We start from the raw sequence: 19,193 nt of genomic DNA, 5'->3' as shown, positions 1-19,193 counted from the left end.
GACATTTCCTACCTGTTATTTGATAATCACATGACATTTTCTACCAGTTATTTGATAATCACATGACATTGTCTACCAGTTATTTGATAATCACATGACATCGTCTACCTGGTATTAATTGATCATCACTTTTCTTTACCTGCAGATTGAAGACTATCATCAGTTGTTTCTGAAGCTGGACCCCCGGTCCTACCTCGGACCTGACTGGGATATTTTTGTGATGACATTCCTTGCACTTCTTCTTGGATTCATCGTACTTCTCCGAAGGATCCGATAGTCCTGAATACACCCATGTTCAGGGTACAGGGCAGTTAGTGGTGCTACTACATATACCTGGCTTATCATCAGGGCCCATTGTATCCGATCAGGAGATATGTTCAGTAACATTACTGATATGAATATCAACATAAGTGAGAGAGATATATGTTTATATTTCATTCAGAGATTCAGGTCCGAATTGTGGTTCTACACCATTCCAGATTTTGAGGTAAAAGCAAGACTTGATTAGAACATGTCAGTAATACCTGAAGATCATGACAACACTGCCTTGTGTGGAAACCCAATCTCTTGTGTTCAATGTACAGGTTAACAGCTGGTCTGGATACAAGAAGGAGAGATGGTGTTAGTCTCGGAGGGAAAACATATTTTTTATGAAAATGATCATTGCCTTAAGATATTTCTTCTGAACTTTGAAGAAGTCTGTTTTAGATGTTCATGAATGGAAAAGATATCGTTGTTCTAGTGAATTTTTAGGATTTTTATAGGACTGCCTGTAATCTCTCAGCTGCTATGACACTGGGCATTTTGAAGAATGAAGCCCTGTATACCCTAGTCAAAACTAGATCCTACTGCCTAACACAGGGACTGGGTGATTTTATAGTCATCATTACACACACACAGGGACTGGGTAATATTGTAGTCACTATTACATAGACACAGGGACTGGGTAATATTGTAGTCACTATTACATAGACACAGGGACTTGGTAATATTGTAGTCACTATTACATAGACACAGAGACTGGGTAATATTGTAGTCACTATTACACAGACACAGGGACTGGGTAATATTATGGTCACTATTACACAGACATAGGAACTGGGTAATATTGCAATGCAGGTCACCATTACAGACACAGGAGCTAGGTAATATTGTCGTCCCCATTACACATACACAGGGACGAGGTAATATCGTAGTCACCATTACACATGGACTAGGTAATATTGTAGTCACCATTACACAGGGACAGGGTAATTAATATTGTAGTCACCATTACATAGACACAGGGACAGGGTAATTAATATTGTAGTCACTCCCTTATTGCAACACAGAATTAGCACTGTTTTTGATTCTGTTATTACATCACAGGGATTTGGCAATTTTTTCACTGCCATTATTAAAGCACAGGGACTTAGCAATATTGTAATTACTAGTATTGATACAACACAGGGAATGGGTGATATGTTAGTTCCTGCTCAACAATGCCTCATGAGGCTGTCAGATTGGTTGTGCCTGCCAATACCTCATGTGGCTCTGTCAAATTTTGTTTTGTCTTTTTCTTGTACATGTGCTTTTTTTACTTATCCATTTCCTTGTTTTATTTTAATTTGTTTATTCATACTTGTTTTGATTTCTTTTCATTTCACTTGTATGTGTTTATTGGTTTTATCTGTATTGGTTTTAGCTGTGTGTGTTTACCTGTGTGTGTTTACCTGTACTCGTTTTAGTTGTAATTGTCTTTCTTTCATTCTTTCTTTTATTATAATTTCCTGTGTTACCCACATTTAGGGATCGCTATATATCCAGAACTAAATTGAAGTAGTTTTCAGTAATTAGTTAAAATAAAACCAGATAGTTGTAACATCAGATTACCTGCAGGTAATATGTTAAGTCTGCCATACCTTTAAAAAACTCCAAATTCCTGATAAAGGGTGTGAAGCAATTTATAATATGGCCTTATTTGCCTGTGTTAGTGCTTTAGTAAGCAATAGGAAATGCAACAGCACATACATGTACCAGGCATTTTTGCACATGTGAAAGGATGACTTCACTCAATAGCCTACGCAAGGTACCTTTAGAAGTTAAAGTTGTGCAGCCCAACGGATGTGCACAGGAAATTACAGTACCTAATTGTTTATCTGTGTAGTCTGGTTTTCTTATGGATAATTATATTATGGGATTTTAAAAGAAGAAAAAAAGATTGTAATGAGTTAAAAAGAGTTTTTGTACAGAAGAATGTTTTGATATCATTTATAGAAAATCTATGATGTATATATGCAAATCTTTATGAAGATATGATGCTATTTATTGTGTAAATGGATGTACATTCATGCAGTGGTATGCTGTGTTTGATGGAGAAGGCATAGAGAGAGAGAAAGTGGGGAATAATGGTTTGATTAAAAAGTACATGTGTGTGGTAGTATGATAATTTAGTGAATGGCATGTGTGAGATCTTTGTGGATTGAATGGTTGACATGATGTTATTGACTGAGGAATGATAGATAAAGGTACCCGGTATGTCATGTTGGAGTGTATAAGTAAATCTTTATTTAATCAAATTGAGGGTAGAAGTTATCTAAGATGTCTAACCAATTGACTTACACCATTACATGTTACCATGGTGACCTGCCCTGGTACATGTTAACACAGGGACCTGCCCTGGTACGTGTTAACACAGGGACCTACCCTGGTACATGTTAACACAGGGACCTACCCTGGTACTTGTTAACACAGGGACCTACCCTGGTACATGTTACCATGGTGACCTGCCCTGGTACTTGTTAACACAGGGACCTACCCTGGTACTTGTTAACACAGGGACCTACCCTGGTATGTGTTAACACAGGGACCTACCCTGGTACTTGTTAACACAGGGACCTACCCTGGTACGTGTTAACACAGGGACCTACCCTGGTACGTGTTAACACAGGGACCTACCCTGGTACATGGTTACACAGGGACCTACCCTGGTATGTGTTAACACAGGGACCTACCCTGGTACATGTTAACTTAGGGACCTACCCTGGTATGTGTTAACACAGGGACCTACCCTGGTACGTGTTAACACAGGGACCTACCCTGGTACTTGTTAACACAGGGACCTACCCTGGTACATGTTAACACAGGATACATTGCTGTGTGTCAGTAAAGCTTCACTGTACATTGTATACCAAATTACTTACTATATACATGTATATATTGTTCTGAATCAGTTGTTATTCAATAATCATGCTGCCTTATGGCATCCCCTGAAAGGATGCCATTATAAAAAAAGATGTGGTGTATCTTGAAAGGGTATCCGGTATTCCATCACATATGGTCTAATGTTACCAGTATGTGCCATCTCATTAGTCCACAATGTGTGTCAAGTCAACATTAACAATCAAAGCTGTCTTTAAAGGCCACTGATCAGAGCAGAGCACTTTTATTAGCAGATGGCCTTTATATAGAGGTTATATAGAAGTTACATTGAGAACCAAAACAGATGGTCTTTATAGACAGGTGTTGTAAAAGAGGTGGCCTTCAAGCCAGACTCGACTGTTTTAATGTATTTGTGAAGTAGAAGACAAAAGATTATATGAAGCTAATCATTAGACAGATATAACACGGTAGATGTTCATTTCACTGTGTTTAGAGTGTTGATATTTCAGGGTTTTTCTTCTCTTATTTTTCGTGACCATGAAATATACACGATTTCAATCCTGCAAATGATGCATGTTCTATCAGTGTTGTGAGAATCGGCTTACATGACAAAGCTAAGAACGTGAAATTTGATATTGAAATATTAAATAATTTTACCATGATCATGCTGATTAGCTTCCTTTACAGCTAGTAAATGTTAACTAGAATCTGAAAATGATCAGTAATGTATGATCAGTCACAGTGCAATCTTACTCCCAACTATAATAATATATTTTGGATACATGATGTTAACATTCCTATATGTTAGTATATAGAATATTTGATCTTATTAGCATGCTTAAATCCATGATTAATGTCTCCACATCAGTTCTAGTGTGAATGTTTTGAGTACATTGTACGTGCTGTGTGAGTCTCTGGCTCATACATACAGTAATATAATGTGTGTGAATGTTTTGAGTACATTGTACGTGCTGTGTGAGTCTCTGGCTCATACATACAGTAATATAATGTGTGTGAATGTTTTGAGTACATTGTATGTGCTGTGTGAGTCTCTGGCTCATACATACAGTAATATAATGTGTGTGAATGTTGTGAACATATGTGTGTGTGTCTCCAGATATTGTGGACATATGTGTGTGTCTCCAGATATTGTGGACATATGTGTGTGTCTCCAGATATTTGTGGACATATGTGTGTATCTCCAGATGTTGGCTGGATACAGAAATAAAAAAAAAACTTGTGTGAATGTAGCAATTTGTGTATGTGTGTTAAATAGATCTCCAGATGTTTGTTACACACGGAACAATAAAATGTGTGAAACAAAAATAAAATTATATGTAAACAGTTTTTTTTAAGTTTATCATTTTCTTCCTCAGCCCCAGCTTATTTCAGTGATTCTGTTGCATTTTTTTTATGATTATTCATTCAAAAAGCATCTGGAGTGAACATTTCACAGAATAGCGTTTTTTATGTCAAATAGTCGGAAATTTCACCGCACCACACACCAAGAATGTATAGATCATTATTTAAATAAAACAGTATATTATAATAATACATTTTTGTACATAGTGTAATTTAATGACAATGCATTGATGTACATAGTGTAATTTAATGACAATGCATTGATGTAAACAATGAAGAGGAACTGAATTCTATTTTACATCAGTTCTGTCTATCTAAAAACAAAGCTCGGAGAAGTGTGATACATTTTTATTATTGATTTTGTCATATAATACAGTCAGATCCTTAAAAATTATCCTAGGAAAATACAGAGTTTGCAATTTGTGTAGTATAGTGTTTAAACATTTTCACCAGTGAAATATAAAAAAAATACTCATTCTTTCAAAGTGTTATTTTCACAGGTGAAAAATATCACTTTCTGATTTGACCAATCAGAACACTGCCTACTAACGACAATGGGGAAAATTAAGATTTGCATTATAGTTATCTGTCATGTTATATGATGTCAAAATGCAAGATGGAATACATAACGTCACTGTTTGGCGTACATTTGTGAGCCGTTGACAAGGGACTTCAATGAATTCTGAGGAGATTGAGCTGCCTTGGTATATTTTGCTATAAAATGTTATTAACAGAATAACTTACAGTTTCCTCAGTCACTCGTGAAAAATATCAAAATATTAGCCCGACATGTGAAATATATTCGATATTACTGAAGACATTGTTAGATATCCTCTATATATTTCTCTGTTCTGATCAAGTTATAAGTATTGAGGTGTCCTCCATTCACATGATATTATATATGTCTGGGAAACATAGATATTCATATGGAAGTACAGGATTCACTGAACATTTATGATGAACATTATTCAGGCAGCTTCATGTTAAGTGAACAAATATTCCCATAAATAAATAAACTTTTATCTATCACAGTACAATGTATCTCGGTTAACACAAATAAAATGTTTTCACAAAACTACATTTACAAAAAAATCAAATTTCTTGAAATGGCAACAGATATGTTTGATTTTCTTGGGTTATGAGGCCCAACTTTATACTGATTGTGGGCCTATTATTACAATTAACACATTGATTTTAATTACGATATATATCCGGAAAGTCTGTATTAAACCATTTTATTTTATTGATCATCTTTCTTTGAGGATATTTTTGATCGGACAAAAATAGCTTGCCACCCAGAGAGTCTGTATAGTATACCAACTTGGCTAGTCAACACTGCTGTGGAGTAGCTGTTTATTATATATGTATAGGCTGTTAAAAGTATAGGCTGGCGGAATGATCTCAGAATACAGAGAATTAAACCATGAAGAGTTAATAGCATAAAATCCACTAATGCTAGTCTACAGTTAGGTAACATTAAAAGATAAAAATGTCACTATCATTTCCTCTAGCTACAAATCAGTGAAAACCAATCCAGTAATTCATGACAATCCACCTGTGGGGAAGTTGATGAAGCATAGATTGACTCGGATATAACAAATACATGGCACTGATTTGAAACAATTTTGATTACAAGAAAAGAACTTGGGAAAGAATAATATCATTGAGGCAGTCAAATATTGCATCCACAAATCGGCATACAGTCATGTAATACTGCTGAACTTCTTGTAATATTGCACAAATTTCTGTAATGTCTAATCATGTAATTCTGAGAGTTTTTTTTTCTGGTAAAATATATGTTTCACTCCAAACAGTATCCTACAACAAAGTTCTACTGGTTTAAACTAAATGATTGGGTGTACACAACAAACCTCATACAGTCTAAAGAGTCACACCTGTCCAACTTAAACCTGGATGTATGTTCTACAGAAATAATGTGACCAATATGTCACCATCAATGATATGCCACCTTTTTCACATTTGTTTTCTTCTACAAAATATAAGATTTCAGCACATGTATGACTTTTACAACAAACATAATTATCTTTATTTGATCTGGATAACAATGTACAGTGTATCTCATTATCATTAAAGAAAAGGCACTGGAAAATATAGAGACAATTAGCCCAGGTCTATGGAGAGCCAACCTCCAGTGGAGAAGGGAGATGACTGATTTTAATGCATATTTTTGACCGTCCTTCACAAGGGGAGGTAACCCAGTACCATATTCTAAAGAATATGATACTACATCAGGTGTCAGCATAGTAACTGTTTATGAAATGCACCATTCAACTCAACGCAGTGGTTGTTGACCTCATTAAAAGGAATATGCATAGTTACCAATGAAATATCATGCAAGTGCCTTGATTACATCGGAATCATTGTCAATAACTACCTGCTGAACAACACTTGGTATCCTATATAATCAACACTCAGTCCACTTGATAAAAATCGGAGATTCGTCGGGCAAGCATTACGGCTCTCATTTGTGGTGACACCAGGTGGCGGTGCAGCATTCTCATGGTGGCGGCTGGACTCCTTGCCCATGTCTCAAACACATGTTTCATAGGGTACTCCAGTCGGAAACGCTGCCAGTCTGCAACTGTCTCTACAGATATTCCTACTCTCTCAGCCATCATTCTCCAGTCAGCACCTGTATGTAATATGACAATTTTAATGTGTGACAAATGATGTTTTAAACAATAGGTAATGTGATAACTTTAATTGGTTATTAATGACCTTTCAAACAATAGGCAATGTGGGGAAGTGACAATGTTTATGTTGATTAATGACCTTCAGACCTACAAGTAATGTGACAACTTTAATGTGTTTATGACCTGTAAAGTAATTGTAGTCAATATGACAATGTTCATATTGATTAATGACTTTTAAAACAATAGGCAACATGACAGCTTTGATGTGGGATTAATGACCATTAAAACAATAGACAATGTGAGCCAGACTTTAATGTGTTATTAATGACTTAAAAAATATTAGGTTATGTGACAACTTTAATGTGTTATCAATGACCTGTAAAACAATAGGCAATGTGAGAGCTGTTACCTTGATGTATGATCTCTAAAACAATAGGTGAAGTAACAGTTTATGAAGTAACAGCAAAACCTTGTGGAGTACAAACCATTGGCCTTGTAGAGGCTGAGCTCGCTGACCAGGTAGTGCTGGAGGCCGGGGTCCATCTTACTCACTGAGGTGTCCCCAGGGAGCTTCTTCACTGGCTGAAACAACAAATAAATCAATTTTATGATAAAGTTACAAAATGTACATCTATAGAAGGAAGTACTAAATAGAACTTGTCCTGGTTATGCTTGGGTAAAAATGTGTCCATGGCTACCAGTGTCCCCTGGTGTAGACCTAGATACCAGTGTGTCCATGGTTACCAGTGTCCCCTGGTGTATACCCAGATACTAGTGTGTCCATGGTTACCAGTGTCCCCTGGTTTATACCAAGGTACAAGTACCAGTGTGTACATGGTTACCGTTGTCCCCAGGTTTATATCTAGGTACAAGAGTGTCCATGGTTTCCAGTGTTCCCTGGTGTATACCTAGGTACAGGTGTGTCTATGGTTACCAGTGTTCCCTGGTTTATACCAGGTACTAGTTTGTCCATGGTTTCCAGTTTCCCCTGGTTTATACCTAGGTACAAGTGTGTCCATAGTTACCAATGTCCCCAGATCTATACCTAGGTACAGGTGTGTCTATGGTTACCAGTGTTCCCTGGTTTATATCTAGGTACTAGTGTGTCAATGGTTACCAATGTCCCTGGTTTATACCTAGGTACTAGTGTGTCTATGGTTACCAGTGTCCCCTGGTTTATACCTAGGTACTAGTGTGTCCATGGTTACCAGTGTCCCCTGGTTTATACCTAGATACTAGTGTGTCAATGGTTACCGGTGTCCCCTAGTTTATACCTAGGTACTAGTGTGTCCATGGTTACCGGTGTCCCCTAGTTTATACCAGGTACAAGTGTGTCTATGGTTACCAGTGTTCCCTGGTTTATACCAGGTACTAGTGTGTCCATGGTTACCGGTGTTCCCTAGTTTATACCTAGGTACAGGTGTGTCCATGGTTACCAGTGTCCACAGGTTTATACCTAGGTACCAGCGTGTCCATGGTTACCAGTGTCCCCTGGTTTATACCTAGGTACCAGTGTGTCCATGGTTACCAATGCCCCCTGGTTTATATCTGTGTTCTGAGGTCAGATATCAATATTATATCAATATGAATTGATTGTATATAAATTAATGTTATTGTAGGCTAACAATGAACACTGCTCTACTAATGGCATTATGTACCACTAATGGACATACAGACAGTGGACTACATCAGACAGTGGCCTAATCAAACAAACTATCCAATTCTGTCAGATTGATCATACCGTTTTATAGAATCACAATGTTTGTTTACAAAGTTTATGTTCCTGTGAGAAAGAAAGAGCTTGTGGTCAGAAAAGGTAAGTTATTGGGTTTCTTGACCTGTACAGGTGTGTAAACTTGGCCAACTTACAGGTGAAAACAGGTGATCAATAACAGGCCTCTCTAGATACACCTGAGCTTAGAAAGGCATCTCTACATAGGGGTACCCTGCCTATTCTATATATTGTTGTTCCTTGATGAATAGTGTAACAATATGTGATACCTGACCTGAGTGTTTGTTATGTAAAAGTTAGCACCCATTTTCTCTATACAACATATTCCAATTCCCTACACATACATACAAAATTAAATACAAATTTGTATACTGAACACCTTGCCTTTGTGATAATGTCATCAATCACATGTCCAAATATCTTGAAAATTGTGTTTTTTATGAGGACAAGAAATGATATTTTTTCTCCATTGCGATGACCTATTTGACACTCTTGTATACACAGAAATGAGAACAGAAACTTCCACTCTAATACAGCAATAAGTCGCAGATGTTTGTAAGTGTGTTCCTCTGATAGTTTGTAAAGTGAGTCAATATGGACAGTTAAGGAGTTCCGATACTTACTGGACTGAGTTGGAAGGTTTGGAGATTCTTGACAATGGAAGACACCTGGTATTTTCCAGGATGTGTGGTTGCTTTGCTCTCTTTAATGATTATTTTCTCTTTCTCATTCTCTTCATCTGTCTCATCATTATCTGAGCCATTGAATGTGAATACTTCACTTCCTTCTACAATACAAAGATTATCAATTAAATGTGAATACTTCACTTCCCTCTACAATACAAAGATTATCAATTAAATGTGAATACTTCACTTCCTTCTACAATACAAAGATTATCAATTGAATGTGAATACTTTACTTCCCTCTACAATACAAAAAGTATCTTATAATTAAATGTGAATACTTCACTTCCTTCTACAATACAAAGAGTATCTATTAAATGTGAATACTTTACTTCCCTCTACAATACAAAAAGTATCTTATAATTAAATGTGAATACTTCACTTCCCTCTACAATACAAAAAGTATCTTATAATTAAATGTGAATACTTCACTTCCCTCTACAATACAAAGATTATCAATTAAATGTGAATACTTCACTTCCCTCTACAATCTTTCAGAAGTAACATTCTGGACGGAAAGATACAAGGTATTTTGTACAGAAGGAGTACCTAAGGCCCCTACTCTAAATGAAGTTTTAGAATCGAGATCTGAAAATGGACAGATATACAAAGTGAATTTCTGAATTCTTCATGTTTCACCAATAGATGACTAAAGTAAAAAGATAAACCAGCCGTACATACCGATAACAAATATAACAACATACAGGTAAACCAGCCGTACATACCGAGAACAAATATAACAACATACAGGTAAACCAGCCGTACATGTACATACTGATAACAAATATAACAACTTACAGGTAAACCAGCCGTACATACCGATAACAGATATAACAACATACAGGTAAACCAGCCGTACATACCGATAACAGATATAACAACTTACAGGTAAACCAGCCGTACATACCGATAACAGATATAACAACATACAGGTAAACCAGCCGTACATACCGATAACAGATATAACAACATACAGGTAAACCAGCCGTACATACCGATAACAGATATAACAACATACAGGTAAACCAGCCGTACATACCGATAACAGATATAACAACATACAGGTAAACCAGCCGTACATACCGATAACAGATATAACAACATACAGGTAAACCAGCCGTACATACCGATAACAGATATAACAACATACAGGTAAACCAGCCGTACATACCGATAACAGATATAACACCATACAGGTAAACCAGCCGTACATACCGATAACAGATATAACAACATACAGGTAAACCAGCCGTACATACCGATAACAGATATAACAACATACAGGTAAACCAGCCGTACATACCGATAACAGATATAACAACATACAGGTAAACCAGCCGTACATACCGATAACAGATATAACAACTTACAGGTAAACCAGCCGTACATACCGATAACAGATATAACAACATACAGGTAAACCAGCCGTACATACCGATAACAGATATAACAACATACAGGTAAACCAGCCGTACATACCGATAACAGATATAACAACATACAGGTATCATTCTCTTCTGCACTTACTTGTTTCAAACAGAAGAAACCTGGCTTTGTGTTTAGCGTCCTCCAAAGAACCACACTGTTGTATTTCCTCTAAACCAGATTCTAAGTTCATTTTAGCCTGTAATAACTTAACAAGGTTCATGTTCATCTGAGTTGTCCTGGTTTCCAGTTCCTCTACCCTAGCCTCCACACTTCCCTTGGCAGGTTTCTGTTTCTTTACATCCTGTTTGTGAGCCAGACTGTTGAGGAGGTCCAATAGCGCCTCCACAGACACCTCACCCAGCTCTTTCTTCTGATCCTCCTCTCCCAGTGCGAAACCCTTGGATTTGGCATCCTCCACTAGTTTTGTGGTGAGTAAAAGCCAGCTATCCTGTAGTTTTGTGTTCTTGGCAGTTAGCTGTGTCACCTGTTCCTGTAGGTCCTCATTCTCCCTGGTCAGGATTTCCACTGCCTGTTTAGACTTAGAAACGGAAATGCTGCCAGATCGGGGGAAGGACTGGCCTCGGGATGAGTTAGGACGTTTTTCTCCTCCATCCTTCTTCATGCCTGGTTTCTTTGGTTTACTTGCCATGTGATGGATGTACCCTCATTGAAAAGGTCTATATATCACACTTCAGGACAAATTCATGGCATCACATCTTCATCTGTCAAACCTGAAACCATATGAGACTTGTACAGTATAACTAAGTTCAGTAAAATGCATTACAGATAAATTGTCGTCTGTGAGCAGTAGAAACATTATTGCATTGATTGATACCTATGATGATGACAAATTCTCTTATATTTGTATGAATGTAAGGAAGATTAATCTTTTCCAACATTCCATTCGCTCTCAAAGAACAAGATATACCACACTTTCTGCATCCAAAGCTAATATTGTCTTATGAATGATATTATAGAAGCAACCATATTGAAATAAAACAGAGGGGTACATTAGGGGGGGGGGGGGGGGGGGGGGGGGGAGATGATGGGGGAGGGGGGTACATAATAGGGGAGATGGGGGGTGGTTACAATGGAGGGGAGATGGAGTGTCTAGGGGGGTGCATTGGAGGGGAGATGGGGGGGGGGTACATTGGAGGGTAGATGGGGGAGGGGGTTGTTATATTGGAGGGGAAATGATGGTGGGGGTACATTAGAGGAGAGATGATGGTGGTGGGGGGGGGGGGGGGGGGGGGAGGGGGTACATTGGAGGGGAGATCGGGGGAGGGGGTTGTTATATTGGAGGGGAGATGATGGTGGGGTACATTAGAGGAGAGATGATGGTGGTGGTGGGGGGGGAGGGGGTACATTGGAGGGGAGATGGGGGGGGGAGGGTTGTTATATTGGAGGGGAGATGATGGTGGGGTACATTAAAGGAGAGATGATGGTGGTGGTGGGGGAGAGGGGGTACATTGGAGGGGAGATGGGGAGGTACATTGGAGGGTAGATGGGGGGGGGGTTGTTACATTGGAGGGGAGATGGGGGGTACATCGGAGGGTAGATAGGGGGGTTACATTTGAGGGTAGATTGGGGGGGGGGTTGTTACATTGGAGGGGAGATGGGGGATACATTGGAGGGTAGATGGGGGGTTACATCCGAGGGTAGATGGGGGGTACATTGGAGGGTAGATGGGGGGGGGTTGTTACATTGGAGGGGAGATGGGTTGTTTACATTGGAGGGTAGATGGGGGGTTACATTGGAGGGTAGATGGGTTGTTTACATTGGCGGTTAGATGGGGGGGGGGGGGTTGTTGTTACATTGGAGGGTAGATGGGGGGTACATTGGAGGGTAGATGGGGGGGGTTGTTACATTGGAGGGTAGATGGGGGGTTACATCGGAGGGTAGATGGGGGGTACATTGGAGGGTAGATGGGGGGTTACATCGGAGGGTAGATGGGGGGTACATTGGAGGGTAGATGGAGGGGGGGGGTTGTTACATTGGAGGGGGGATGTGGGGTACATTGGAGGGTAGATGGGGGGTTACATTGGAGGGTAGATGGGGGTACATTGGAGGGTAGATGGGGGGGGGGGTTGTTACATTGGAGGGTAGATGGAGGGAGGGGGTTGGTACATTGGAGGGTAGATGGGGGAGGGGGTTGTTACATTGGAGGGGAGATGATGGTGGGGGTACATTAGAGGAGAGATGATGGTGGTGGTGTGTGTGGGGGGTATATTGGAGGGTAGATGGGGGGGGGAGGGGGTTGTTACATTGGAGGAGAGATGATGGTGGGGGTACATTAGAGGAGAGATGATGGTGGTGGTGGGGGGGGGGGGGGTATATTGGAGGGGAGATGGGGGGAGGGGTTGTTACATTGGAGGAGAGATGATGGTGGGGGTACATTAGAGGAGAGATGATGGTGGTGGTGTGTGTGGGGGGTATATTGGAGGGGAGATGGGGGGGGGGGGGGGTTGTTACATTGGAGGAGAGATGATGGTGGGGGTACATTAGAGGAGAGATGATGGTGGTGGTGGTGGTGGGGTATATTGGAGGGGAGATGGGGGGGGGGGGGGTTGTTACATTGGAGGAGAGATGATGGTGGGGGTACATTAGAGGAGAGATGATGGAGGGGGGGGGGGGGGGTGGTTACATTGGAGGGGAGATTGGAGGTGTAGGGTAAGATGGAGGGTGATGGAGGTAGTTTACGTTGTATCCTTGTGTCCTGTTCAAGAGATTAACGTGTACAGTAATGTCAGAAGTGTTTTACTTTACATCAATATTTTTTATCAGTCTTACCCTTAATACAACCTAGGTGAGTTGCTGTAATCAATAATTCAGCAGAGAAAATCAATTTAACCTTCCTTCATTTCATTATGAGGCAAGTTTGTAGGAATTTTATGTGGCAGTCAATAAACTTAGAATAATGTTTACAAAAATGAACTTAATCATTACATGGTCTTTTATACAGAATGATGGTTATACAAGTATGAAATTATAATCCTCCTCAGTCAACTTCATTGATTATGATAGTGTATTGAGATTCTATACTGACCTATATAACATGTTGTATTACCAAACTAATAATGAATAGTGTATGGAGATTCTATACTGACCTATATAACATGTTGTATTACCAAACTAATACTAATAGTGTATTGAGATTCTATACTGACCTATATAACATGTTGTATTACCAGACTAATACTAATAGTGTATGAAGATTCTATACTGACATATATAACATGTTGTATTACCAAACTAATACTAATAGTGTATGGAGATTCTATACTGACCTATATAACATGTTGTATTACCAAACCAATACTGAATCAAAGTGTATTGAGATTCTATACTGACCTATATAACATATGTTGTATAGAGCATGTACTAAACAGTAACACATTATACATAGCATAACTGTACTTTAATCCATATTTCAAAGCCAGAATTTGACATGTTATAACACTCAGATAAATACTGATACTGTACAGAACCTGTGTGAGGTAACTAGCTTTAACACTCAGATCAATATGGAGGAGAGTTTAAGTGTTCTGTTGATGACTTGTGGAGCAATAATGAGAGAGTATTCAGTGTGCAATCACCCGCTGGCCTTTCCCTAGGCTTTAAAAACACAACTTTGTAACAGCTACAATTGTCCATGATAGTGGCTGTTATATTTCAACTGTATTTTATACACACATTTATATACACATTATAGCTAAATATCAAATTTAGTAACCTGATTCATTTCCAATTGATAAAAAAATAGCAAACCTTCAAGATAGTTAAAGTTATAATCGATCAAGATCACTTAGTATCAAAGTTGGTATATAGACAAATACATTGTGTGTTGTTATGTAAATGGACACAGACTGGAATAAGTTGAAGGATTAAAAGTTTTACCAATTATTCATTTCATGGTAATTGAAACCATAAAGCAGATACATTAAAACTGAACCATACATTGTTATCAACTGAGCCTATGCACCAGTTATGGTCCACTGGGTGGTATTGAATTACACTATTCTACACAGTAAACTTTGCTACAACTGTAACCAAAACAAAATAATTTATTTACAATTACTCTCTGATCATGGCATCTCTATAATAAAAGTCAACATTTACCCATGAATAATAAATACAGTTCTCTATTGTCAAAACTAAACTGCTCAGATGAATTAAAAACTGACTGCCGCCCAAGAACAGGCACAGACATGCAACGTACTGTACAGAAATCCAATTAACAGATTAATCTTAATTAAGTTTGGTGATAAAGGCCTCCAGCTTGTCAAAGCCTTATCAACTTCATATGAATTTATGCTTTTAAAATATAATTATTTTAAAGCATATCAATAATCCTCAATAATTCTTACTTTCTTTTCTTTTTTTTAAATTTTAAGACAATTTACCAGGGTATTGACTATCTTATATTACACAATATCTATTGTATCTCACAACAGTAAAACCTGTGTAAACTGAACACTACAGTGACATGTGTGTAAACTGGACACAACAGTGACACGTGTAAACTGAACACTACAGTGACACCTGTCTAAAGTGAACACAACAGTGACACGTGTGTAAACTGAACACTACAGTGATACCTGTGTAAACTGAACACTACAGTGATACCTGTGTAAACTGAACACTACAGTGACACCTGTGTAAACTGAACACAACAGTGACACGTGTGTAAACTGGACACTACAGTGACACCTGTCTTAACTGAACACTACAGTGACACCTGTGTAAACTGGACACTACAGTGACACCTGTCTTAACTGAACACAACAGTGACACCTGTGTAAACTGAACACTACAGTGACACGTGTGTAAACTGAACACTACAGTGACACCTGTCTAAACTGAACACTACAGTGACACCTGTGTAAACTGAACACTACAGTGACACGTGTGTAAACTGAACACAACAGTGACACCTGTCTTAACTGAACACTACAGTGACACGTGTGTAAACTGAACACTACAGTGACACGTGTGTAAACTGAACACTACAGTGACACCTGTCTAAAGTGAACACAACAGTGACACCTGTGCAAACTGAACACTACAGTGGCACCTGTATAAACTGGACACTACAGTGACACCTGTGTAAACTGGACACAACAGTGATATCTGTGTAAACTGAACACTACAGTGACACCTGTGTAAACTGAACACTACAGTGACACCTGTGTAAACTGAACACTACAGTGATATCTGTGTAAACTGAACACTACAGTGACACCTGTGTAAACTGAACACTACAGTGATATCTGTGTAAACTGAACACTACAGTGACACCTGTGTAAACTGAACACTACAGTGATATCTGTGTAAACTGAACACTACAGTGACACCTGTGTAAACTGAACACTACAGTGACACCTGTGTAAACTGAACACTACAGTGATATCTGTGTAAACTGAACACTACAGTGACACCTGTGTAAACTGAACAGAACAGTGACACCTTTGTAAACTGAACACAACAATGACACCTGTATAAACTGGAAACTACAGTGACACCTGTCTAAACTGAACACTACATTGACACCTGTATAAACTGGACACTACAATGACACCTGTCTAAACTGAACACTACAATGACACCTGTCTAAACTGAACACTACAATGACACCTGTCTAAACTGAACACTACAATGACACCTGTCTAAACTGAACACTACAATGACACCTGTCTAAACTGAACACTACAATGACACCTGTCTAAACTGAACACTACAATGACACCTGTCTAAACTGAACACTACAATGACACCTGTCTAAACTGAACACTACAATGACACCTGTCTAAACTGAACACTACAATGACACCTGTCTAAACTGAACACTACATTGACACCTGTATAAACTGGACACTACAATGACACCTGTCTAAACTGAACACTACAATGACACCTGTCTAAACTGGACACTACAATGACACCTGTCTAAACTGAACACTACAGTGACACCTGTGTAAACTGAACACAACAGTGATACCTGTCTAAAGTGAACACTACAGTGACACCTGTGTAAACTGAACACAACAGTGACATCTACATAAATATCTAAATAAAAACATAAGTGTAATCTGTCTAAATACAACACATAATTTAAACCTTTATAAAATGGAACACATACCATTATTTTAAACCTGTATAAAATCAATGAAACCTGTCTGACTTCATGAAATCTATCATAATCAATGCACTGGTAATGGCCTTGTTGTTTAAGTTCATCTGGCCATTAAATACATTATTGTCACTCGGTGAGAAAAAATACAAGTGTTAACAGTACATACTACAAACAGATTAAATCTCTTGATAATGACTTTATACAGTGTACATGTCCAGACATCAGATTACATTGTATGGCATACCATTTGTTTAGTAAATAAATTAGATGTATACACACTCAATCTCAATCACCAATTAAGTTTTAATGTTAAGTCTCTATACTGTTATTATTGTAACTGGACTTTTATGACTTAAAGGCCATTTTATGTACAATGCACAATGTATGTATACATATCTATCACTGCATACAAATATTTCTCAGTTGTACACATATTTATCTTCTGACTGGAGTTTCAGTGGATTCTCTCATATACATGTATGTGTTGTTTCAACCTGCCAAATTGATTGTCTTTTTTTTTTTGTAAATACACGTACATGTAGGCCTATCATATTATATTTTTTATTTGATTTTTATCAGAGAATGTAACTTCCAAATATGTTCTAACCGTGAATCTACGCTGAGTTCACTCAGTAGTAAAACACTGCTACATGATGTGTACACAGTGACCTGTATGTGACACAAGTCGGTGATTAATGATAGATGACTAAATAGGTATATAGTACACATACATATGCACAGTTTACATGTATGCGACAGATGGTGGGTGGGATTTAGTGTACTGATGGTTCGCTTGAAAGAGAACAATAACATGTATACCAGTCGTGGAACTAAGCTAAAACGATGATGTAAATAATCCTACCTTTCCTCGGTTAAGTGGTCAATAGTTATCATCTGGCTTATCCACATGCCACAAGACGTTGGTAAGGAAGCTTGACATGCGCATTCCAATTTAACAGGTACTCGTACGTCACTTCCGTAAACATTGCATATGGCTGCCCAAGATGAACTGTCAAACGAGACTAATCGATAATGCAGTCTGATGCCAGTGTTGGTGTTCCCCGCTAGTATACACAGAAAGTAAAGCTACCAAGTTATGCCCTTCATGTATTTTACATCGATGATATTGGTTTTTGTTCGTCAGACTCCAAGGTAGCCTCGGCTCTGTTGCTTTCAGCCGAGCTTGGAAGATGCTGGCATGCGTATAGTTATGAACGTATCGAGATTCAGCGGACTTAAAGAGGCGTGGGCTGTCACCGGTGCTCCGTACCTCGGCCACATGTAAACCACTAACATTACTCTGACACGTGATTAAAGTGAATATTAATAGAATTGTGACGACCCAGGGATACATACCAGCCAGAGAACCAATCAATGATTGATCCATATACATCTAAAGCCATCAGGATCTTAAGTAAAAACACGCAATTCATTTGTGGAGGACAGAGTAAAAGCGACTGAGATACAGCATTGTGTAGGTGGGATTTTACGATTGTATAACTTGACAGTAAGTAATGTGTGAAGGATGTTCTTCATTATGTTGGGCAGGATCATGTTGGTCTTCTGCACAAAATGCATAAGTCTTTAGTTTCCAAGTCTGAAGGTCGTTTTGATGTGAGGGCACCTCTCGCTACGTTTGATACCATTGATCTTGGGGAGGATATTGCATTCATTCAGTCCAACAGAAATAATGAAAGTGTCAGTGAATCAAGTGATGAGGCCAACAAATTAGATGTCATTAGAAAGCGACAGTTTTTTGGAAAGCATGACAGTTCTAAATATGAACCAACTGACAGACATGTGTATGAGAAATTAAGTGAGGGACAGAGTACAACAAATAATGTAAAAGAATCAAGGCCAGAAAACAGCGAGTTTATGAATCAACGACCAAGTCCAGATGATTCCTTCTCTGACAGTTCAGATTCTGACAGTGGTTATATACAGGGTGGATACCTGTCTATGACAGATGGACGAATAACCAAGAACGACTTCCAAGCTAAAATCCCCACTTCACCATTCCCTAGTCGATACTCACGTGTGGTTGACCATGATGCTTCTCA

At 38.6% G+C, this 19,193-nt stretch overlaps 2 protein-coding genes across 2 annotated transcripts in view; one reads left to right on the top strand and one right to left on the bottom strand.

Moving 5' to 3' along the window:
* Nucleotides 1–4,695, top strand: part of LOC117323956 — a 41,037-nt gene extending 36,342 nt beyond the window's left edge. Inside the window, exon 19 of the mRNA XM_033879516.1 lies at nt 146–4,695. Coding sequence (XP_033735407.1) covers nt 146–277 — 132 coding nt within the window. The 3' untranslated portion in view covers nt 278–4,695. The remainder of the gene's footprint in view (nt 1–145) is intronic.
* A 141-nt stretch (nt 4,696–4,836) lies between these two features.
* Nucleotides 4,837–18,422, bottom strand: LOC117323955. The gene is made up of 5 exons (XM_033879515.1): nt 17,996–18,422; nt 11,100–11,731; nt 9,513–9,676; nt 7,643–7,739; nt 4,837–7,156 (listed from the first exon to the last, which is right to left on the bottom strand). The coding sequence occupies exons 2-5, from the start codon at nt 11,647–11,649 to the stop codon at nt 6,936–6,938; spliced, it is 1,032 nt and encodes a 343-aa protein (XP_033735406.1). The 5' UTR covers nt 11,650–11,731; nt 17,996–18,422; the 3' UTR covers nt 4,837–6,935.
* Nucleotides 18,423–19,193: the final 771 nt, after the last annotated feature.

Source organism: Pecten maximus, chromosome 3 (genome assembly GCF_902652985.1).
Source record: "Pecten maximus chromosome 3, xPecMax1.1, whole genome shotgun sequence".
Classification (NCBI taxonomy): Eukaryota; Metazoa; Mollusca; class Bivalvia; order Pectinida; family Pectinidae; genus Pecten; species Pecten maximus.
This window is presented reverse-complemented; position numbering and strand designations above follow the sequence as displayed.